The sequence below is a fragment of the Schistocerca americana genome, chromosome X (genome assembly GCF_021461395.2).
Source record: "Schistocerca americana isolate TAMUIC-IGC-003095 chromosome X, iqSchAmer2.1, whole genome shotgun sequence".
NCBI classification, from domain to species: Eukaryota; Metazoa; Arthropoda; class Insecta; order Orthoptera; family Acrididae; genus Schistocerca; species Schistocerca americana.
The window spans coordinates 204,254,520-204,278,989 of record NC_060130.1 but is presented as its reverse complement, the minus strand read 5'-3'; the positions used below and the strand labels follow the sequence as shown (position 1 = coordinate 204,278,989).

Genomic DNA, 24,470 nt, shown 5'->3' with positions numbered 1-24,470 from the left:
CATGTAAGAGGAAAATCATAGTTTAATCTTAGTTTAATTAACAACAATAAAATAAACTTACATCATATCATCTTGTTGCCACAGACAGATGTTACCCCATAGTAATGACCCACTTGAAGCATTAAGCAGTGCAGTTGCATCAGATCCTACCCAACTGCTTATTCACTCACTCGCTATCTCTTAGACAAATGTCTCAGTGTGGGATGGTCCTGCTAGCTCATAATGTGGGTTATTTTCTTGCACAGATCATAATTTTTTTTTCTGACCTACAATTTATCACAGTGTTAGCTGAAGCAATAATGAAGGAATGGTATGGGCTTGCAATTGTGAAATAACAAGAGAATGCTGTAAACCAGTTTTATTTGTGTTTGGTGCACTTTATGCATCCACACACCTACTCACAGATTAATGTGCTTGGCATGTATATCTCAGTTGTAGTCAATACTTTTTTTTTTACATTGTTTGACTGTACGATAAGCACCTGAAACAAGTAACAGCCAAAACAGTATGGTGTCACAGAACACAAAAACAGAACAAGAGTGAAACTGACAGCAACTAGAGCGGCAAGCACAAGCGTAACCGCGCTCTGCTACCAGTGATACACCCTGCTAAACCCGCAGGAAAGGACATGCAGTATAAATTGTGGAAAGGGGCCAAAGTAAGTGGCTGTCAGTTACACTGTAACATACGACTTTATTTACTTGATCAAGAATTTTTTTTAACCAAAAACAGCTTTCGTCTTTGGAACCTGATCACAGGCTGCACGCGCCGTACAATTTCATGTCTCAAAGGCAATACCACTTTAAAAACTACAGAAGGCCAATAATTTTAAAAGCAAGCATAATCAGAAATTAAAAGACAAGCCTTATCTTACAACAGTTCTTTCTTTATTTATGCTGAAGGCCAAAGGAATATGAGATTTTCAGAGCAAAAGAACTTAAATTCAAGATCGACTGAAAGTCAAACAGTTAAGGCTAAACAACATTAAATTTTAAAAAAATATTAATAAATAAAAAACAAAGGCCCTACATAAAACAGTTCTTAATTAGGCAAAACTCAACCAAAACAGAAATTTAAAAGGCAAAGCCTTATCTTAAAACAGTTCTTCAGTTAGGCTGAAGGCCCAAAGAATCAGACACTTAAAGAGTAAACAAGTTAAATTCAAATCGGCTGAAGGCCTAACACTTCAAATTCAGTAACATTAAAACCTTTAAAATGCCAAAGGTCTTATGTGAAACAGTTCTTTAAATTAGGCTGAAAGCTTAAAGAATCTTACGCCTTAAGGGCAAAATAACCTTAATTTTTAAAAAATCGGCTAGAGGCCATACAAGTACAAACAACAAATAAAAAAAAGGGGCAGTACACCCAAGGGCACTCAGATGGTAGAGGGTCGGCCTGGATTTCAAACACTAACGCTCGCTTAGGTGAGACAGGCAGTTGGGCCAACCATTCACAATCTGACGACAAACCAACCGACAAACAGTCAACAGACCAATGATCAAGATCAGTTCCGCTCCACACTTGCACAAACACTCAAATGATGCTAACAGCAGAGACTGGAACAACAACAAGAATGGATCACAGACAACCCATAAGCGGTGGATGACCCAAATACACGTCATCTAATCAGGTGACCGACCAAACGGCCAAGCAAGGTTGTTGCCACTCAAATGTGTGTATCGGCAATTGTCGGGTGAGTGATGGCTATCCTGTCCTTCCTCGCTACTCCACACCAACCAACCAACCAGTCCAGAGCCAGTACGCCGACAACATTTAAATTAACTTGTCAGTCAAAACCACATAAACTACACACAGTTTCACGAACACTTGCATGAAGAACTAGACGATGCCAATGGCAGTGACCGTGTAATAATAAGGACGAATCATGAGTCAGCACACACACAGCCAACCGATCAATGGCCAAAAACACGCCATCCGGCAAGATGATCGACCGACGATCAACCAACGTTGTCCCCACTCAAATCATGTGTGTTGGCAATCATTGGCGAGTGATGGCTATCCGTGCCTTCTTGGTGCTGCATGCCCCACTGGAGCTACAATGCGACTGCACCAACCAACCAACTGCTACACATCAGCACAGATACAGCACTGAAATAGCGGGGCCGTCGACATCACGTGCTACACACAATTTCACAAACACTTGGACAAAGAATACGACCAATGATAAAGCAGTGACTGTACAATCACAAGGACGAACCACGAGTTGAGACACACACTGCTGACCCATAAGTGATCAGCGAGCAAATACACGTCGTCATGTAAGACGACCAACCGACGATCAACAGAGTCTGTCCCCACTGAAGCCATGTGTGTCGGCAACCGTCGGGCGAGTCGTGGCTATCCAAACTTCCCTGCCGCTCCAACCTGACCGAACTTCTGCCGTATCCCAACTCTCCGACTGGCTAGTCCGAACTCCACTGCTGGCGTGTTCCAACTCCACCCGACGACGCACAATAACCTGGAAGTAATAGCAGTCCAGCAAAAATAATATGGCAAGGCCTATATCGATAAGCACTGCTGCTGCTGCTGCTGCTGCTGCTGCCGCCGCACACGGGCCGGCAAGGCAGGAACTTAGTGACATCAGTAATTGAAATTAACGTAACGAGGTGGTAGTACGGTGAAAACAGGATGTTAAATAAGAGATAGCACGAAGACGAGCCACGCACGCCTCAATCTGCTCTATGCTTAAATAGTTAGTTTCGGAGGATTGGGGACTGACACTCCCACCACCCCCGCGCCGGCCCCGCTCCCACCACCCCCGCGCCGGCCCCGCTCCCACCACCCCCGCGCCGGCCCCGCTCCCACCACCCCCGCGCCGGCCCCGCTCCCACCACCCCCGCGCCGGCCCCGCTCCCACCACCCCCGCGCCGGCCCCGCTCCCACCACCCCCGCGCCGGCCCCGCTCCCACCACCCCCGCGCCGGCCCCGCTCCCACCACCCCACCCACCTACCGCACTCTCCTCACTTCTGTTGTCTGTTGCCATCCCTCTGCTCCCATCCCTTCTCACGCAATGCCCCCTTCAATATTACTTCTGCTCTACCTCTTGTTGCCCCTCCTTTTCCCACCCTTCTCCTCACCACCACTCCTCTCTTTTGCTTCCCCCTCAACTCTTCTCTTCTCTCCTCTTTGTATCCATCACTGTGTACAACACACATGTTCCTGTGCCTGCATTTGGGTGAACTCTGTCCACATATTCCGACCCTCTGCTGCTATTGTCTCCCATCTTAGTTGTTCCTCAGCTCCTTGTTTCCCTGATGCCACTGTTTATACTCTGTCCAGAATTTCAGTTATCATATTAATTTCATCAATTTTGTCAGTATCATTTCTGTCATATTTGTGCATGCTGTAGACCCCACATAATTATTATTATGAGAATGATTAAGCAAAAATTTTAATATATGTAAGCGGTTGTAGGTTACTTGTTATGTTAGGCCAAGTATAATAAAATGAATCAAATTAATTTGCTTATTTTGGTAGCATCAAGAGAGGCATCACCCAGCAGAATACAAATTACAACAAATGGCCATCCTTTGACATCAAGTCTTGAAACAAGTCCAGCAAGCAGCTACAGTCCTTCACCGCAACTAGATGAGATGGATGAGGATGACGATGAAGAGTTCATTGACACAGTTGAGGTACAGTCATTGGCCATACGCATCTTCAGAATACAGTTTGATGTGTACAACAGCGTTAATTTAAAATTACCTTTGACTGCACCAATATCCAATATAAGATGATCTGTACTTTTTAATTCTGAATTGAAAATTTACATTTTGATACAAGATGAAATGTGTTTATGACCCTTCTTTACTTTATGATTTGTTATGGCTTAAATTATAATAATATTTATAATTAGTTTGTCTATATAAGTACCATAATATACCTATGTCCCTGTGGAGTCATGCAGCAGAATTAGTTCTATTAATGAAAGTCTGTCAGAAATAAACTTGGAGGTTTGCTCATGGTTAAATAGTAACATATCCAGTTGTTTTATTGGTTACTGGATTTTTGCATAAAATTTTTCGTCCCAAACTCTGATATATTTTTATGTATATGCTTCACATTTTTGAAGACTTTTAAACTCTGAAAATTTTAAAATTTCAAAATAATTTTACTTATGCAGGCAGAACCTGACAATACCTCTAAAGAAACAGCACTAAAAGTTACAATTAGACCACCACCAACCACGACTGATGCTGTTAATGGAAGTGATCCTCTCTACACTGATCAGCCTTCTGTAGTCTCAAATGGTTATAAAAAGAAGCCAAGTAGTCTGAAGGGTAGGCATAACCCTGAATCTATAGAGGCTGCATGTCAAAATGCCAGAGCAACGTACCAGGAAAGAGGACGTTCTCGTGAACGTAACAATCAACGAGTAAACATACAAACAGGTAAGCACCTTGATGTTGCATTATACTTCACCTATTTTACTACTCTTCATTCCTTTATCAGGAAGACTCCCATGTACTGACAGCATGGACTTAGACTCAGGAGAAACTAATATTTTCCACCTGATCTTGTATTACTTACCATTGCATATTTTTGTGCTACTTGCCTCTTACTGTTTTTGCAATAAACAAGAACTGTTTTACGTGAACCTCCATCTTCAGAAGCTGAAATCTGTTGTAATTTTACATGGCAAAAAACCAGAAATGGTTTTATATCAGCATTATATTTCCAGAAGAATTCTTGAGAAATTTTACATCTGGTGCAGTGTGTGGAATATGAAAGTACAGTTCATGCTGTGAAGGATGTTATTTTAGGTCAGTGGTAAGAGGAATTAAAAAAATAGAAAATGCCATTTGGTAGCTACTTAGTCTGCAGTCTGTTTGTCACTCTATCATACATTTCCTCATAATCTTCATTTGTTCATGTTGTAATACACACCATTGGTGTATATGTTTGTAGAGCATTTTCTTCGCCGTTTTCACATTTCTTATCAGTGTGCCAAATTTCATACTTTCTCCTGTTGCAAACAACTGTTTCGTAAACAAACAAATATTTGAAATAGAAACACTGCAAACTTTCAGAGGTAGCAATGGAAGGAGAACACCACCATGCAGCTATTATTCAATCAAATTGACAAATTTGTTTGAGAATCAAAGGCATAGAAAGTGTGTCTCAATATTATGATCTATGAAGTTATTCTTTGTGGAAGCTGGTGCAGTTAAATCTGTGCAGTTTAGCTACTGTGAACTCCTAGGTCAAGTGTTGCTAGCACTTTTAATCATTCATGACAGGATTATTATTGATTGGAATGTAATGCTAGAAGTTCTACTTATTTTTAGAAATTACACAAGTGAGGCTTACCATAGTTGAAAAGTTTATTCAGGTTTTGGTTCATGAGGCAGTGGCCCAATTAAAGCATGTCACAATTCTTCATATTTTATGTTCCTAATACTTTAGATTGTGTTATATGGATAGTTATGACATGATTTGAAATAATGACACATACACACAAGGATTTTGTATAAAATTTGAGGGCTGGATTATTGATTAGTGAAAGAATATTTATTGCATGTCACAGATAAATTCCTAGTGAGTGAAATGTGCTCCTATTTATATATAACATTGAGTTTTTGGAATTACGTAAGAATTCTGTTAATAAGAAACTTTTGGACTATTCTAAATTTCTCAAATGTTAAGTTGACATTCAGGCAACAGTTTTGAATTGAACTTGGGACCAGTACAATGTCAGTCAGTGACTCTTAAGTGCTACAATACTAAATGACACAAAGGCTTTGGGAATGTGCTTCCCTTACTCGGAAAACAGTGTTTTGCTGTTAAATAGTCTTCATCCTGAACTTCTTGTGTGGCCTTCACGTGATAGTACTTGAACCTTTTCAACTTCTGGTTATATACTCTCCACCAATTCTCTGTTCAAAGATAACTCTTTCCATCAATGCGGAGACATTGACAACGTCTTTGTGTTTGTGTCTTCTTGATGGAGTGATTAAGAATGTCAACTCCATAACAAAAGGAACAGCGTTCAAATCCCCATCTGGTCATTCAGATTTACGTTGTATATGGTTTTCCTGAATTTCTTAAAGAAAATGCCGTAGTGACTCTTTATTACAATGTGAAATCATTTCAGGCACTTGTTTTACACCATCACAGATTATTACAGCTGGGGCTTAGTGATTCAGAGTAATGTCTTCCACAAGGAAGTCTGCAGTTTTTACAGCCACAGAAGTCAACATTATCTTGGTGGCAATGTAAGGCCTAAGACAGTTGGTTCACACTACTGACCATGGATTCCCATTTGTCAAGTGAAGGTATTCCCTCAAGAGATCAGGTTCAGTGTTCTGAAATGAGGCAAATTCAGGTGGAATGGTCACCAGATGTCCCATTGGTAAGTGAAGCACATGAATTATCTAAAACTCTTAACGTAGTGTGTACAGGTCTGACCAGTGATATTTGTGTCAAATTTTGTCTAGTATTGTACCAAGTCTCAGGGTAATTTGGTGGAGTGTAATGAAACACCTTCAAAGTAGTTGTCCATAATGAATTTGGACAAGCAGCCATATTCATCATACTTGATTGTAATTTGTTGTATGCACTGCTGCATCCATTAATTGGAGTTACACTTTGATAGTATCTTCCTTTTGTTGTATCTTCCCCTTTCCAGTCTTAATGTCTTTTAATGCAGTGATGACATGTATTTTGAGCTTGGCAGATTCTTTCAGGGTATTGGCAGGTTCTTTCAGTGTGTTGCTGAATGACTGTCAGCACATTAATTCTTACTTTCACTCTTGTATACCAAATCATTCTAATTTTCCCAATAGTCCACCATGGTAGTTAGCCTGATTGATTCTTCGTGCTTGTCAGTCAACATAAAGAATGGTAGTCCATTACAGTAGTGAATAACATGCAGCTTGCTGATTGAACAAATAAAGTATATTATGCACCATGTGTTTTTGGGTGCCAGTAACATTGCGTAGGTCACCCAACATAACATTGTATTTTTAGAGGCCATCGTTTCTCAGTCAGCATAATCTGTTAGTAGTGAAATTGTGTATCTGTGGAGAAATAATACTAATGTTTCCAACAGTCTGAGATGTCACTGACTTACAGCAATGTATAGATGTACTCTCTGATGATATGTTTCCATCATTGGTAACCAAACCAGATATACCATGTGCCATCTTTTTTCTTCATGAGGGCCACCGAGCGAGGTGGTGCAGTGGTTAGATACTGGACTCGCATTCGGGAGGACAACGGTTCAATCCCGTATCCGGCCATCCTGATTTAGATTTTCCGTGATTTCCCTAAATCGCTGCAGGCAAATGGCGGGATGGTTCCTTTCAAAGGGCACAGCCGACTTCCTTCCCTAATCCGATGAGACCGATGACCTCGCTGTCTGTGGTCTCCTTTCCGAAACAACCCTTCTTCATGAGGGCCACAGGAGAGGATAGTGGGCTATCGGACGATTGAATGATCTCACCTTGTAGCACCTTCTCCACTTTATTGGGAATTACCTGTTTCTTGGAAGGGGGAATCCTCCTTGAGCACTAATGGGTGAATGACCTGATTATTGATACAGTATTTCTCCTTGCATTGTCTATTCTGTCTTGTTTCTCATTCAAATTTGAAAGCACATAGATACAATCAAGCTATAATCAGCATATACAGGGTGGTCCATTGATTGTGACCAGGCCAATTATTTCATGAAATAAGCATCAAACAAAGAAAAAACCTACAAAGAATGAAACTTGTCTAGCTTGAAGGGGGAAACCAGATGGCGCAGTGGTTGGCCCGCTAGATGGTGCTGCCATAGATCAAACAGATCTGAACTGCATTTTTTTAAAAATAAGAGCCCCAATCTTTTATTACATATTCGTGTAGTACGTAAAGAAATATGAATGTTTTAGTTGGACCACTTTTTCGTTTTGTGATAGATGGTGCTGTATTAGTCACAAACATATGGCTCACGATTTTAGACGAACAGTTGGTAACAGGTAGGTTTTTTAAATTAAAACACAGAACTTAGGTACGTTTGATTATTTTATTTCGGTTGTTCCAATGTGATACATGTACCTTTGTGAACTTATCATTTCTGAGAATGCATGCTGTTACAGCGTGATTACCTGTAAATACCACATTAATGCAATAAATGCTCAAAATGATGTCCGTCAACCTCAATGCATTTGGTAATACATCTAACGACATTCCTCTTAACAGCGAGTAGTTTGCCTTCCGTAGTGTTCGCACATGCATTGACAATGCGCTGACGTATGTTGTCAGGCATTGTCGGTGGATCACGATAGCAAATATCCTTCAACTTTCCGCACAGAAAGAAATCCAGGAGCGTCAGATCTGGTGAATGTGCGGGCTATGATAGGGTGCTTCGACGACCAATCCACCTGTCGTGAAATATGCTATTCAATACCACTTCAACCGCAAGCAAGCTGTGTGCCGGACATCCATCATGTTGGAAGTACATCACCATTCTGTCATGCAGTGAAACATCTTGTAGTAACATCAGTAGAACATTACGTAGGAAATCAGCATACATTGCGCCATTTAGGTTGCCATCGATAAAATGGGGGCCAAGATTGCTTATGTTCCACTTGTCGCAGCCATCGTGGATTTTCCATTGCCCAATAGTGCATATTATGCTGGTTTACATTACCACTGTTGGTGAATAACGCTTCGTTGCTAAACAGAACGCATGCAAAAAATCTGTCATCGTCCCGTAATTTCTCTTGTGCCCAGTGGCAGAACTGTACACGACGTTCAAAGACGTCGCCAAGCAATTCCTGGTGCATAGAAATATGGTACGGGTGCAATTGAAGTTGATGTAGCATTCTCAACACCGACGTTTTTGGGATTCCCAATTCTCATGCAATTTGTCTGCTACTAATGTGCAGATTAGCCGCGACAGCAGCTAAAACACCTTCTTGGCCATCATCATTTGTTGCAGGCCATGGTTGATGTTTCACATGTGGCTGAACACTTCCTGTTTCCTTAAATAATGTAACTATCCGGCGAATGGTCCAGACACTTGGATGATGTCTTCCAGGATACCGAGCAGCATACAAAACACACGCCCGTTGGCTATTTTGATCACAATAGCCACACACCAGCACGATATCGACCTTTTCCGCAATTGGTAAATGGTCCATTTTAACACGGGTAATGTATCATGAAGCAAATACCGTCCACACTGGTGGAATGTTATGTGAAACTACGTACTTGTACGTTTTTGACTATTACAGCGCCGTCTGTCACAAAGCGAAAAAAGTGGTCCAACAAAAACATTCGTATTTCTTTACGTACTACATGAATATGTAATAAAAAATGGGGTTTCCTATTTTTAAAATACACAGTTGATATCTGTTTGACATATGGCAGTGCCATCTAGCGGGCCAACCATAGCATCATCTGGTTTCCTCCTTCAAGCTAGACGAGTATCGTTCTTTGCAGTTTTTTCATTTGATGCTTATTTTGTGAGATATTTGACCCAGTCACTATCAATGGACCACCCTGTATATTTATACATATGTAAATGTACAACTTTTTGTTGTATTATAATTTTTGCCTACATTCACATATATGACAAAACAAAAGTAGATTATATCTTAAACATAATGTTTAAGATCTTATACCATATGTTATAATTATACTACAACAAAGAACTGTATATATTCTGATAATAGTTTGATTGTATCTAGGTGCCACCTGAGAATGACCCATCGCTCAAAACTGGTGGTGGGAAATAAAATATAATAAAAGCTGTTCTGGTGGACCTTATTTCAACAGCATACTTCTCACACAATTTGAGGCTGCAGAACAGTGTGCACAAGAAATACCTATCGATGTGTCTCCCCGGTTGAGACGGGAAATACTGGGGCTTGGGTAGTAGCTACCCTTGTAATGATATTTTTTCAATGAAGCTGGGCTGACCTTCCTGTACTGATTTTACTGTTACTCGGCAAACACCATTAGGGGTGAGTTGTGGTTGTTTAGAGCAATCAGCAGTCCAGTGTTGCTGCCATCCAATTTTTATACTGAAGATAAACACTGAAATGTAAGTTTCTTTCATGAGTGTAACGGCTCTTTCATAATCGGTTACAGTTCAGCTGCAATTCTGAATTTTTGACTGTATTTTATCTTGTAGAGAACTGTGGCATAGTAATATCTTCAGTTGTTCACAACTGCCAAGAACAGTTTTGTTACTCAAACTTACTGACATCACTTAATCAGTTGGGAGCTCCAATCTTCTTTACCTTATAATTGCTTCTAATGCCTGAAATATGTGGAAGAATAAAAAATTTAAAAGGCCTTGTTCGGTCACTGATGTTATTCTGAATTGTGTTCAAGTTGACTGACATATTTTTTGTTCAAAACATTCAACAGTGTGTGTGTCTGTTGAACCTCAGAAAATAGTCTTTTTCAGCCTTTGTTGACAGACATCAAATATGACAGAAAAGAAAGCCACAGAGTCTACTAGTACACAGACAGGAAGATTTTTAATGAAGATATTTTTGGAATTTCCTTTCATGAATGATTTCTGTCTGTGGTGGCCTCACCTCCATATGATGACCCTGTTTTAAGATTTCCTCATTGTAACTGCTAGAACCTTTACATGAGAACTTGCAATAACTGCAGCCCAGTTGGAAGTATCCTCAGCCAGGAAACAAATCATGGTCTTCATCCTGAAGTCTGGCATTGTTCACTTACAATAGGCTAGTGTGGATGATATTGTAATTGTCGATATCTCATGGCATATTTATCGAGCAGTCTTTTGCTTTTGTGACAACAGTGTTTTTGTGCCCATCGAAAATGCAATGTATTTTCCACTGTGCTCCAGGTATCAGCTCTACATTTTAATTGGCTATGTGGCTTTTACACTTAGATTACTAGGAAGCTTGTCTGTTGTTTGATAGCTATTGTGCAAGTCTCACGTGAATGGATAACCAGTAATAGAGAGGGGGTAACAAAGATTGATGCACCTCTTGTTGAACCACTGGTGCTGCCTCCTGTTGCCTGGAGTTGATACCAGTTAAGGTCAGAAATTTCAGTACCTATTCTTTTTTGCTGTTTGCTTATATTGGATGTAATAACCTGATGTTGTTCTAACAATGTCACAGAACATTTGTAAATTTGTCAAACTTCTTTAGGGCTACTCTTTTTGTAGCCACATTGTATTAATCTAGTGGCACCACTCGAAAAAGTTCTCTATTGTGAAGATCCCCTTCACATCTGTAGCTGTGCATTTTGTATCTATTGAGCATGTCTCAGTTGCTCTTGAACTACTACTTGACTAGTGTGTCAAAGTAGACGTATACTGCCTATTGTACTTAGCAACTCCACTGAATCCCTCTAGCCATTTAGATGGATCCTCAACAGCCCACTGATTTCTTTCGTAGGTGGATATTAGGAGTAACAAGTATATAATTTGGAGACATGATGGTGCCAGTATTCCAAAATATTCTGCATCTCCAGCAACTTGTCATGTAGTCACCAGACTCATATACCACATTCAATAATGGGGTTGTGATTGGAAGCCAGCACACAGTGCTAAATGTGAGTAATTGCAAGTTTGTAACCCTGCGCACAGACAGAGTTGAATTGTTTAGTAAATGGAGTGTTAAATATACTAGTATAATACAGGCAGTAGTTTTTGACAACAAAAACCTTCCAGGTTCAATTTAAATCATGTTCACAGCTACACTGTCCTGACCAATTCACTTGCCAGTGCAATATAATTGCTTGACTTATGGTGTGTATAATTGCTACAGAGTATTGTGCAATTATTCATATGCAAATACTGGTATTATCCCATATTCCATACATCAGATTGTAATTAGTCATTGGTACAATAATATTTCCTGTAACAAAATCTGTAAAATTTTAGTCTTCAGGTTGATATAGTAAAACAGGTTTAATATAGATTCCATAGTTGCTCATTTTGGACCTTGCACTGTTTGCATTATGTTTAGATCTTATTTCCTGTTCAACTTCGAGCTCTCTCTACAACTTCAAAAAATTAATTCTCAAAGTTTTTGAACAAGTTCATTGTTAAAACACTGAATTTAGATCTGCAAGGAGTTATATGTAAATCCCAGTCCAGAAATCCCAATGTCAATTTTCCATGGGTTCCCTAAGTACTCGGAGAGAAACCCAAAATGATTCCCTAAACAAAAGCACGGCAATTTCATCTGAAATTCTTATAGAAATGAATTATTGCTTTATTTTTAATGTGCCCACATTGAATCCAATGTTCCAGACAATCTCTTTTTAGTGTTTGTTGTTAAACTAAATTGCAATACATTTAAGTAACAATTTTGTGTTGGTTTCTTAAATATACGTTTTGAGCAGATATATATTAGTTTATTTATCAACAGATGATCAGTGTATTCCAGAGACTGCAGAAGAAACACTACAGAAGCTGCTAGAACCATTGGAAGTCACTGATAAATTAAGAACAGCTGTAGTTCAGTTGCAGAAAGATTTGAATGATGTTTGTGGCCGGATGAGAAATCTAGAGCACACTGTCTCAACAATTCGAGTAAGTAGTATTATGTTACACTGCATGCTGTGCAGTATACAGTCAAGTAACAAGTATAGTAACTAATTAATATTATATGGAAATAAAATTAAGCAGATTCATTTCTAGGATTACTCCAGTTAAATGAGATAGATTTATCTTAAACGTATATGAAAGAAAACTGAATATGGAAAGAATTGGTAAATTCAGATACAGTTTGCTTGTTTAGTTCTTACATTCAGGAGAGACAACTCCCAGGACAGATGATAAAAAAAAATTAAAAATAATCACTCGTAGCTTTGAAACAAAGCATACCTTCTCCAGGGAAGAAAAAGAAAAAGGTTGTGGTGGTGGTGGTGGGGGTGGTGGTGGTGGTGGTTGTTGTTAAGAAGGAAGGGCACCAAGCAGGTTACTCAGGACCCATAGCAAGAGGGACTTACCTTGTACAAGGAGTAAGGGAGACAAAGATAAAGAATAGTGTTTCAGAGAGAGTTGATGGATAAAAATAGGCTTGCACATTGCTCACTAATGCTCTGAGTTCAAAGATGATTGAGGAGAAACAGAATGAGAAGTAAAGATGGACATGGAGGGGAAAAAAAAGGGGGGGGGGGGGGAGGAGGAGGAGAAGAAAATTTGCAAGTTGACAGAAAAATAGAAGTAAAGTATAATAAATAGATTATAAATGGAAGAAAGGCTCACAGGTAGAAAGATAAATAAATTAAATAGGAATAAAATAAACTAAATAGGAAGAAATAGAATAATTAAATGGAGGGAGGGGGGAGGTCAGGCAGGATGACTACACAGCTAATAAGTTGCTTTTTTTTTTTTTTCTTTACAGAAGGAAGCCAGTCGCAACACGCCAAGGTGGTGGCCATTTCGTCAAGTTCCTCCAGGATTTGCGGTATTTGTAATTCTGTGGCCCATTGTGTTTCATTTTACAGTGTTATGGCTTCAGAGGAGACGACAGAGGCGCTTGCTCTGATGTGATAAGCAAGTGTTTTGGTGGTATGTATTATATAATCTAGCATTATTGCTTATAAGTCTCAGTATGGGATACCTAGAGATGTGGTTCGGTGGCCACTCTGTGGACTCAATTTTAGAAGGGCTAAGGTTCAATTTCTCATGTAGCCTACCAGATGTAGATTTTCTGCAGTTTCCTCAAACCATTGAAGGCAAATGCTGGGATGGTTCTGTAAATATGATACAGCTAATTTCCTTCCACAATCCATCCCCTGTTCTGAGCTTGTGCTCAGTCTCTTAATAACTTCTTTGTTAGCAGGATGTTGAACCATAATGTTCCTTTCTTCCTCAACATGTTGCAGTGAAATATTATATTATTATTTGTGTTGATGTTTTGAAACGTGTTGCTCTAAACCCACAAGAGGAACATGGTAGGGTGCATGTTAATGATGTCCATACTATTGTGTGTGTCATTGGGTGCGTAAACGACAGCTCATTAGCTTGCAACAAGATTGTAATGCTGTGTAAATTCCACAAATATGAAAATGTTATAGACTGTGTGTGCAATACAATGTGTGTTTGGCATTGTAGAAGCAAAGTACATTGGAAATGGCAAGCAGTAGGGAAATATTACTCTTGTTGTCACACCACAGCCCCACTTTTCAGACTCGTGTTTGTTGTCCTAGGTAGTCTCAGATGATGTCACCCCCAACAAGCTTCTGATTATCAGAATCTTTGTCCTAAAATGAGTAATAAATTCAGCAGAATCTCACCTAGTTTTCGGCCCCTTGTACTAATAAGAGATTTTGCCAATCTTACTCCTTGTGGATTATATATTGCTGCCTTTGCATTTTCGTTCTAAAAAATGTTGTTATACCTCCTCTGAAAATATCATGCTCCTCCATAAAGGCAAGGTGGCAGATAAAAATATTGCACCAGCTGCCAACTGTGCCAAACATCTAGAACAAGATAACGATATACGTACAGAATCTCTGATTAAATTACCTACTAATGGTGAAGTTGTTACAGATAATCTCAATGCCCACAAGAAGTATGGTCTGCGCAGTGAACTTGTGATGTCATATTAAACAGCATGTCTGCCACACTTCGCAAATGTTTCGCTTCATGCAGGGCACATGGGAAATCAATATGTAATTGAAAATGTACCCATTTAAAGTCTTAACTTGTTGTGTGCTATCGAGAGCTTGCATGCATTTAAACACACAGTCAAGAATTATTAAACTAGTCGGAAATAGTTAATTGCATGCTGCCATACATGGCTACTGGCACTTGTAGGACCTTCCATGTTACATGCTGTGACGTACATGCAATAGCCTGTCTTTCTCATAGGCCTCGAGATAATCTAAATAAATGATAGGCTGTTTATAGTGAACTCTATCAGTTGCAAATTGTTCCATAGTGGGTCATGTTTTCCATCACTAGGTTTATATTTATTCTGTCGTCATGACATTCCTAGTTGAACTTTCATATTTTGTTGTATTTCTATTGTTTTTCACGGTTAATCAATAAGACATTATTCATAAGCAATATTAGGAAATGATGCATTACTACTCAGCATAAATATGACTTGCTGCGTTACAGACAGGCACAATGAAAAGACAGTTACACAGTGAGCTTTCAGCCTAAGCCTTCTTCAGAAAAGAAAAGCATGCGCACGTGATCTGTATGGTGTCGTGCACTGATAGCTTGTCATCTGCAAACCAGACAATGTAAATATGAATTTTATCAGTGAGTTAACCCATCCCCCAATTTTTTTATGTGGTTTTGGTGTGGTAACATGTTTTGTGTATATATTTGTTATTACTCACATTTTTTGTGACTGATCCTTTTGTGTATTTTTGGTTTTGAAATTGCCTTTTCACTTTGCTCTCTTTTCTGTAAAGTGCCTTTAATGTTTTAAATAACGTGCCTTTACACAGTGTAGTGTGTTCATTTAAAAATGTCTTCTGATGTTTGTTTGGGGTATAAGCTGTGGCTGGATTTCAGTATTTTTGAGTCTGTTGCTATTGTAGTTGGATAATGATTATGGACTATTAGGTGGTCAGCAAATGTGCTATGGGTGCTGTTACTTTTTGGGGCTCTAAGGTGTTCTTAATATCTTGTTTTATAAAGTCCCTGCATGTTTACCCTGTGTATACTGACTGGCAAGTGTTGCATGTGAGTTCATATATTCCTGATCTATTGAATTTGACTATGAGTGTCTCCCATGTCCTGAGTTTGCAGAAATGGCATCACAAACAGCTAAAAGAGCTTACACACACACACACACACACACACACACACAGAAAAAGAAAGATAAAACTAAACAAAATTAAAGTTCCATGCCAAACTCACTCGGGTACAAATGAATGCCGACAGTATTAAGACACACAACTACATCATGTACACTGCATTTTTCGAAGTGAAAAGGCGATTGCAAAAGTGAAACACTTCCAAGTTCATTTAATATACATGCTTTGCAGTGCCCTCGGAACGGGAAAGGAGGAGGATCAGTCACAACTGAATGCGAGCAATAACAAATATATGCATAAAACATGTTGCCACACCAAAATAACATTTTTTAAAAATCAAGGATAGTTTAACTCGCTAATAAAATTCACATTTACATTGCCTGGCTTGCAGATGACAACCAATCAGTGCAGGACGTTATACTGATGATCCTGCAAAACCATGTAATGTAAAATCGAGGTAAGAACAAAAACTGTCATTAGGTCTCATTTTCGTAGATCAGTTATAACCAAAAATATATTCACTTTTGCAGTTGTCCAATAAACAAAACCCACTGATGATGGCACAGAGGTGCTGAAACGTTTTTGGGTAACAAGAAAAAACATTTTTTTTGCATAAAAGGTGGAAGGTGGAACATATAGCCAACAATTTTAACTGCAAACACGGAAGAAATACAAGAGCTGCAAACCCAAAAGATGATTGTCACCACTACCTCTGGCAGCTCAGACTGCAGAATGCATTCCGACATTTTGACATTCCAGTCAGAGCTAGTGGTCTCATGTCTACAACTTGTAGATGTACTTAATTTAGTGCTCTCACATAATTCTCTTTTAACAATAAAATTTACAAGCAGGTCCAAGGACTAGCAATGGGAAGCCCTCTCAGTGGCCTATTAGCTGAAATATTTATCAACCATATAGAAAATAAAATTCCAACACTAAATGATAACATCACAAGCAAAGTTAAATTCTATAAGAGATATGTAGATGACACCCTCATTCTATTTGATGGCACAGAGGATGAAGTGACAAACCCTTTTAACAAATGCAATAGCCTACATAAAAATATTCAATTCACCCTTGAACAGGAAGGAAACAACACCATACCTTTTCTTGACATAAAAATATCAAAACAGAACCAAAAGTTAGCTTTCAATGTTTACAGAAAAGTACTGGCACTGACACCAATATATCAAACTCCTCTACTCATTCCCCCTCCCACAAAAAAGCTGCTTATACATCAATGCTGTACAGAGCACACAAACTTCCACTTCAACGTACAGAACTACAACAAGAAATAGAAACCATAACATATACTGCAATAAACAATGGATATGATCCTTCTCTAATTAATACAATGTTGCAACAGATAAAAAATAAACTGAACAAACAACATCAAACTACACTCACAACTGACAATTCCTCAGCAGTCAAATATGTAAAAATGCCATATCTTGGAATAGTATCTGACAAATTAGCAAAACTGTTCAAAAACACAGAAGTAAAAATCAGCTTCGGCACCAACAACAACCTATGTAGGAAGCTTATTCACAATATAAAACCACCAGATACAAGTCTTGATGCATCTGGCGTTTACAAAATTACCTGCAGCCAATGTAATAAATATTAATTTGGCCAAACAGGCAGAAATTTCAGAAGCCAATTCAAAGAACATTTAGACTGCTACAGGCTTGATAAATGTAACAAATCAGCAGTAACAACTCACATTAAAGACACAGGTCACTCTTTAAAAATCGAAGACAACCTCGAAATTTTACACAAAATAGGAAAAAGTACAACAATGGATATCATGGAAGAAATGGATATTTTCATACATAATACAAAGCATGGAGATAACATTCTTAATGAAATAACCGAATTCAAAAACTCAAAATTCTTAAACAGTCTTGAGCCAATTCTAACTCAATAGATTCAAGATACGTCGATGTAAATAATTGACTACAAATTTGTCAGTACCAAGAATATCGATACAAAACCTCGATAATCGATACAGACTGACATGCTACAGTCCGCCATCTTCTGTTGTGTGCATAACGTCGAAGCAATTTGTGCCATGAATTACGTTGCCAATCACTGACAAAATACAATGTGCAATAGTGTAATGTCAATCAACAGCCCCGCCATTACACCAGTGATGTAAGTGAAGCAGCAAGATGATGAAATCGTAAGTGATCAACTGTCATATAAAAGCCTTTCACACTATTGTCGTAACACATAACTGATACAAATCTCTCTGCATCCTATACAGGCTGTGATATCATACATAGTCAACCACAAGGAAGAAAACCAAAACCAGCAGAAGATACAGTAACAAACAATGGACAAGTAGTTCTAGATTAGTTTAAAACTGTTTATTTTTAAGTAACATTTCTCTGTGTGTATGTTTACGTATGTGTGTACGCCTGAAGATGAACAGAACATGTTCGAAATGCATTGTATTATGTTGGATTAAACATAAAATAAAAAAAGTTACTGCTAGCAGAAACTAGAAATAATTATTCCACACAGTCACGGTTCACAATTATAGCCATTATGGCTGAAAGTAACAAAATGATGAGGTTGGAAGCTTGTTTCCTGTGGTACTGTATGTTGTGCAGCACAAAACAGGAAAATGTGAGCAATTTGATCAGTCTTAATGTTAAAATTCTATACTACTGCCACAGAAAGTGGGAGCTAATTTTTGTTTTGATAGATCATCAGTTATGGTTGAAAATTTGCTCTAGAAAAAATTCTTGTTCTGCAAACTTCTGCAACACTCACATACTTTTTCCCTGCTTTGGTCTATTCTATTTATACAGTGATGTTGTCTTTTCATTGCCTCTTCATCCTTTCATTATTTTTGTCTCCTACTCTCTTCCTTTCCTCGTATGCCTGTCAACATCTGTAGTCTATGTTGTGTCCACTTCTTGGGTCCTCAGCTTCACCCATCCTCCTACTTCTCTCCAACTTACTCTCACCTGCTTGTGAGAAAAGAAACAAAAGATAACATATGCTTACTACTCTGCCATCTACTGCATTTGCAAATTTATGCCAACTTTTCCTTACTATGATATCTGCGTTCCCCTCTAATAGTGCTCAATATTTTTTTACAAATTACTATGTTACTTTTTGTGAAACCAGCAGTATTTTCCACCATTTAAATCACCAAAATTGGAATCTCACTATTTTTAATTGTTTACGTTGACTCAAGACAGCTCTTTGACTGTCTATAATGTTGTTACTTTTTATGGTAACAGATAACCTGTTAGCTCTGTTTTTGTATTTCATGTCTGTGCAGTGGTACTGAATTAATACACAACTGTACAGTTCATATCTGTGGCTTGTACATTTCATTGTTGATACTCCCTCCTCTCCTTTCCACTTCCTCTCCCTTTTCCTTTATGCACAATCCTTATTTTGTCTCAGATTCTGTCTTATCTGGTGCCTTCACTCCCTTTCTTTTTAATTCTGAAAAGCTGTTTGACACTATCAATAAAATAATATTTAGCAAAGTTTTTCATACTTTTTGGTGAATGCAGGCTTTGTGTTTGCACTGTAATGCAATTCCGCACAAAATGGTAAATATAGTTCGTAGAAATATCGTACAAAATATTTTTTTTTAATTTTTATTTTTTTATTTTTTTTCCATTACAGGTAGCAGTCGTGTCTCCTTGCCTGGACAGTCTGTGTAGTGTCAGCATTCAGGATGGACAAAGTTAAAAGGCTACAGATACGAAACTATCTCCACTGCCACAGCACACTGGTATCTGCTGTGTAGAGAAAAAACCTGCTGGCAAAGTGTATTTGTGATAGGATATTCTGTTACATGAACATGAATCAACTATTGTTATTCCTTATCTGTATCCTGCCCCCCACTGCCTCTACTCCATCTCTCTCTCTCTCTCTCTCTATCTCTGTAGTAAGCAGATACCAGTTTAAGCATGACACCTACCAATGTATTTTGATTTGGTACCAAAATGGTTCTTGTATTTCTTAGTAACAATGTTTGTTGTTTGTATGAGGAGATGATGATAAGTGTCTGAAGGTCATTTGGGGGCAAAAAGTAGTTGAACATGGCTTGGGTGGATGTAAGTGTAAAGTAAATTGCACCACCTATGCAATGGTCACAGAATATTGCTGACTTTCTTCATTAGCTTTTGTTCTGCTATGTTCTGTTCATGTTGTCACAGCTATATTATTTCTTATGTGTTCTAAAATAGAACTACAATGTTTTCTTGTGCACAAGAATTGTTCTCTTTAATAATATTTTACATTTGTGTTTTACACTGTTTAGTTCATGGAGGCTGCAATATAATAACCATTTAGAAAACAAAACAAAATTAAAATAACTTCTTTGTATCATACATTATATGTGGAAATTATAGGTGACTGGGATGGAAGAGGGCTTTCTGAAAGATTATTTTCTCAGTACAATAAAAAATAATCAAAAGGTGAAATGGTGTTTACATGTTGCTGAAATTGGAATATCAGCCTCATTTATTTTGCAGTGCGTTTTACTGACTTTAATTAGTCTTAAGGTGCCCAGTATTGAGACTGCTAGTCTTTGAGTTATTACTTAGTGTTGATTCCTTGGCTATTGAGAAGGGAACACCAAGAAGAAGGGTATACGATGAACTGATTTGCCAATGTGAATGTGATGTTGAAAAGTAATGTCTGACTTTGTATTTTAAAAATTATATTTTGTATTCCTACTTTAAATTACATGGAATTATAGTAGTACAAATATTTTAAATAAAAGTTTTAATGTGACTAGTTCGAAAGACTATTATTAGTAATAAGGAACAGCCATGAACAGGCTGAAAAGTGACTGAAATACAACATCACCTTAAAGTCTCAATTGGTATTCTTGGCATGGCCAAGAATTGAATGTTAATTCATTCTTGTATTTTTTTCTGAAAAATATCTGTAATGTGATAAGTGTTGCACTTGGCCAGACATAATTACTTTTAAAATAAACTGCAGAAAAATTTAGTGAAGTAATAATATTATTATTTACAAGACAAGCACTTTTCATGAAGTGAGCAAGTTTGAATTGCAAAACAAAGAATTTTGTTATCTGCAGTGTTGTTAAAAATACTGCAGATCATTTCAGTCTTCCACTATTTTTTGTTATATTTTCATTGAGTTTAAATTTTTCAAATAACAAAATAAAATGTATTGACGGATATGACATGTATCATTTTACTGTCTCATGTTATTCTGCAGATGAACCTCAATCTCCTTTCTCTGCCTAACTGTGAAAACTGCTAAAAAAAAAAAAGAGAAAACCTAATTTTGTACCACCCTTGTGCTTTGTATAATTTCTGCTTTTTGATTAAAAACCTCTTTCTCAATACGCTTTTTAGCGTAGAAAATCACTGCATACAGGCACTTCCGTGAGTTAAAAGGAAACTGCATTTTAATAGAACACAGTGTGTCTCCAACCATGAATGGGACAATGCAGTTTGTGTACACTATACACTGTTAAATTGTTGAAGCTTTTGTGCCACTTGTTGCTGTATTGCCTGTTAGTTTTTATCTCGGGACATTTTGCCGACATACGTTTAAAGATTTTTCTGATGTTTCACTGTCATAAGTGACTTGCATTGTAAAAGATTCACCCTTCGTTACTAATTGTGGACTGGAGTTGAGCCCGCAGCCCAGCGGTTACGGATCCTCGCAGTGCCAATGTCTGAGGACCTTTCCCTGATCATTACCACTGTGGTTCTTCCCCTGCTACCTGCAATGTATCACTTGGTACTCATTTAAAAGAGCACTCTGGTCACATTGGAGCACTGTAGATGGTGTAGAAGTGATATCAAGCAGTGATGTGACCCTTCATACTGCCGTAAGTCATGGCTGTAATGTGGTGTGTATGTGTCAGATAGTGGTTGTGTGACCCAACAAGTCACAATTTTAGCTATTTTAAAATGATGCACTAACCTGTAGTATTTCGAGGTTGTAGTTCAGGCTGGGGTGGTTCTGTAATGTTTGTTTTGAGGGTACAGAAGATACCATAATAAGCATATGCAAACAAACAAACAAACACACACACACACACACACACACACACACACACACACACACACACACGCCCTAGAGCCACCATACAGCCAAATATGTCTGACCCATGATGACATGACACAACTGCAAGAGTACAGTAGACATCCAACTTACGCAAACTGAGATCACTCTTTATAGACACTAAAAGGACCCTAATAATAGATAGAGGTCAAAAACACACTTCACACTGTCTTTCCACAGAATATGACAGATCCTGTTGGAAATGCCACCTGTGTAAGGCAAACCATAGTCTTAGGTGCCACCTCGTTATCATCACCACTAACCCATTCACAGTTGATCTGTAGTGCAGCACATGTCTGATCGGTCTTTTACTATAAGCTGACAAAATGTGACTTCAAGGTGGGCTAATTCAGCTGAGAGACTTTCAAGGTCTGAGATTATGTGAGCTATATAAACCAAGGTACAAGGTACCTCTTCATGTTAAGCCTGGTGGTGACAACTATCAGCCTGAAGCTACTAATCAGTGTGAGTTGCCTACCTATAAACAGCATCAAGGAAAGGAAGTCCGCCATCCTTTTGCATCTCCATAGTGAAGCAAAAGTCCCGGTGGAGTGAATTCAGATGTTCTAAAACGCTGTTTAAATTCTCATGTGCATGAAGGCAAACAATAAACGTATCATCTACATATCTAAAAAAGTATGCAGGTTTCAATGCTGCCAACTCGAGGTTATTCTTCAAAATTTTCCGTAAACAGGTTGCCAATAATAGGGCTTCCCATCGCAACTCCATCTGACTGCTCGTAGAACTGGTCATTGAACAAAAAATAAGTGGAGGTCAACACGTCAAAAAAGATTAGTTAATTCAACACCAAACCTAACCTGAATTAACTGTAACTGATCAGAGAAACTTGAGAGAAGAGAGAACCAAATGAAAACTTACTAAAATATTGGCGTCATTCAAATGCAGTCATCTAATCAGCAAAACAGAATCTGCCAAGTTCTTAATGTGGTGCTCACACTAGCCTACTAGGGGCCTTTATAGATTAGCAAGGTGTTTCGCTACAGTCTATCAAACCATCAATATTACTGACAAGGTGCAAGAGCCTAGTGGATCTTTGGCCATATAACATAGGGCATAGCACTACAAAAGTAAAGGCTCTTGATATACTCTTGCAACAAGGAACATTTCTTCAGGAGGCTTCTAGTCTTCCTCTCTACCCTATTTGTCAGCTCAACACTGAGTCGGTGATACACTGGATCAGACCATAACAACTGCCGCTCTTTAACATAACCCTGCTTGTCCCACATAACTGTAGCATTGCCCTTTCTATGGATAAGATAACAATATCAGACACCACTGCATCTTTTGAACATAATCCTGCCTATCTATCACACAGGGTGGATACTGGACTTCTGAACAGTGGGTCAAATTACGATAATCAACATCCTACAATATGATGACTCTTCAGAATTTGATCAGTGAGTGGCTTCAGCTGGATATAGCATACTCCAAGAAATGCACTGACTCACTTCCTCGCCAAACTGAAGCCATAATCAAGGGTAGAGTCAATGATACACGGCATTAGAGTGATGTCTCGGGGTGGGGTGGGGGGTGCATGCGTGCACTTGCGTTTATTAATGAATGATAAATCAGAACTTTCTGTAATGATCAATATAGGGTGGACAGTAGTTAATACACACTGCAGCTATTCATGTCAACTTATGACATTGTCTGTTTTGGGATAATGATTGAGTAATCTGACATTTGTGGAGAGTAGTTGTTTCTTCTTACATTAATGAAATTCCTATTTGCTGGGTGTGAAATCAGAAGTGAAGGAACATTTTTTTTTTTTTTTTTTTTTTTTCCTCCAAGTAAAATAGAAAATTTAATTTGACTAAAAAATTCAGTTTTAGATCAGAGTGAGGTTTATATCTGTTGAGAGGGTTATTTCAGTGGTTGAACTGCTACTTATAATGAGTGTGAGGTGTCATGTTGATGTGATTCCTACCAATAGCTGGTGCACCTAGGCAGGTCTCCATGTGACCCACATTTACATTTTGTGATTTTACTGTTTTCTCTCACATCAAATGAAAACAAAATAGATTTCTGTGGCTGGAAGCTATCAAGTGAATTAAAATACACTCACATAATTACAGAAGACCAAAATATGTTATTAGTTTCAGCTTTCTGATTTTATTTTACTTCCATGTTATTGGCAATCAAACATTAATCGCTTTACAGATCAATAAAGTTATTTTTGTTGGCTTGCTAAAGAAATTTGGCTTTTATTAATCTTTTCTGCAGAGACAGTCAATTGATTTGAGACAAACTGTGTCATTCCACACTATTGGCTAGTCTCAACTGTTCACTGAATTTCAAGTGCACATTTTCATCTTTTGGCATGTGTGACATTATGCCATAATAAAGAACCAGACATGAGATATACAAAACCAGTACTGGCAACTTGTCAATACTAGGTGGGGGCCTGTTTCATTGTGAATCTGGGCATACGAATGTGCACTTTAAATTGAATTTAGTGTGGTTTATTAAATTCTGATGTTAATGGAGTATCCTCTGATGTCCTGTTTCTTTTATGACATAATGTAAGACCTCTTCACACTATATATGCATGAACTTATGTAAATATTCACTTGAAGGTGAGTAAGCAGGAAAATTTGGGCAGTAGTATTGAATAAAATGTTTTGTTTGCAATATATTGACA

General features: G+C 38.2%; 1 protein-coding gene across 3 annotated transcripts in view; it reads left to right on the top strand.

Annotated features, from left to right (window-relative positions):
- LOC124555794 (acyl-CoA-binding domain-containing protein 5) overlaps positions 1–20,915 on the top strand; it is a 149,994-nt gene extending 129,079 nt beyond the window's left edge. For 2 of the 3 annotated variants that reach the window (XM_047129855.1, XM_047129857.1), the window contains 5 exons: positions 3,500–3,657; positions 4,146–4,413; positions 12,373–12,536; positions 13,354–13,520; positions 19,379–20,915. In XM_047129855.1, the coding sequence (XP_046985811.1) occupies positions 3,500–3,657; positions 4,146–4,413; positions 12,373–12,536; positions 13,354–13,497 (734 nt within the window). In that variant the 3' untranslated portion in view covers positions 13,498–13,520; positions 19,379–20,915. The remainder of the gene's footprint in view (positions 1–3,499; positions 3,658–4,145; positions 4,414–12,372; positions 12,537–13,353; positions 13,521–19,378) is intronic. The other variant, XM_047129856.1, reaches the window with a different exon arrangement.
- The last annotated feature ends 3,555 nt before the right edge of the window (positions 20,916–24,470 follow it).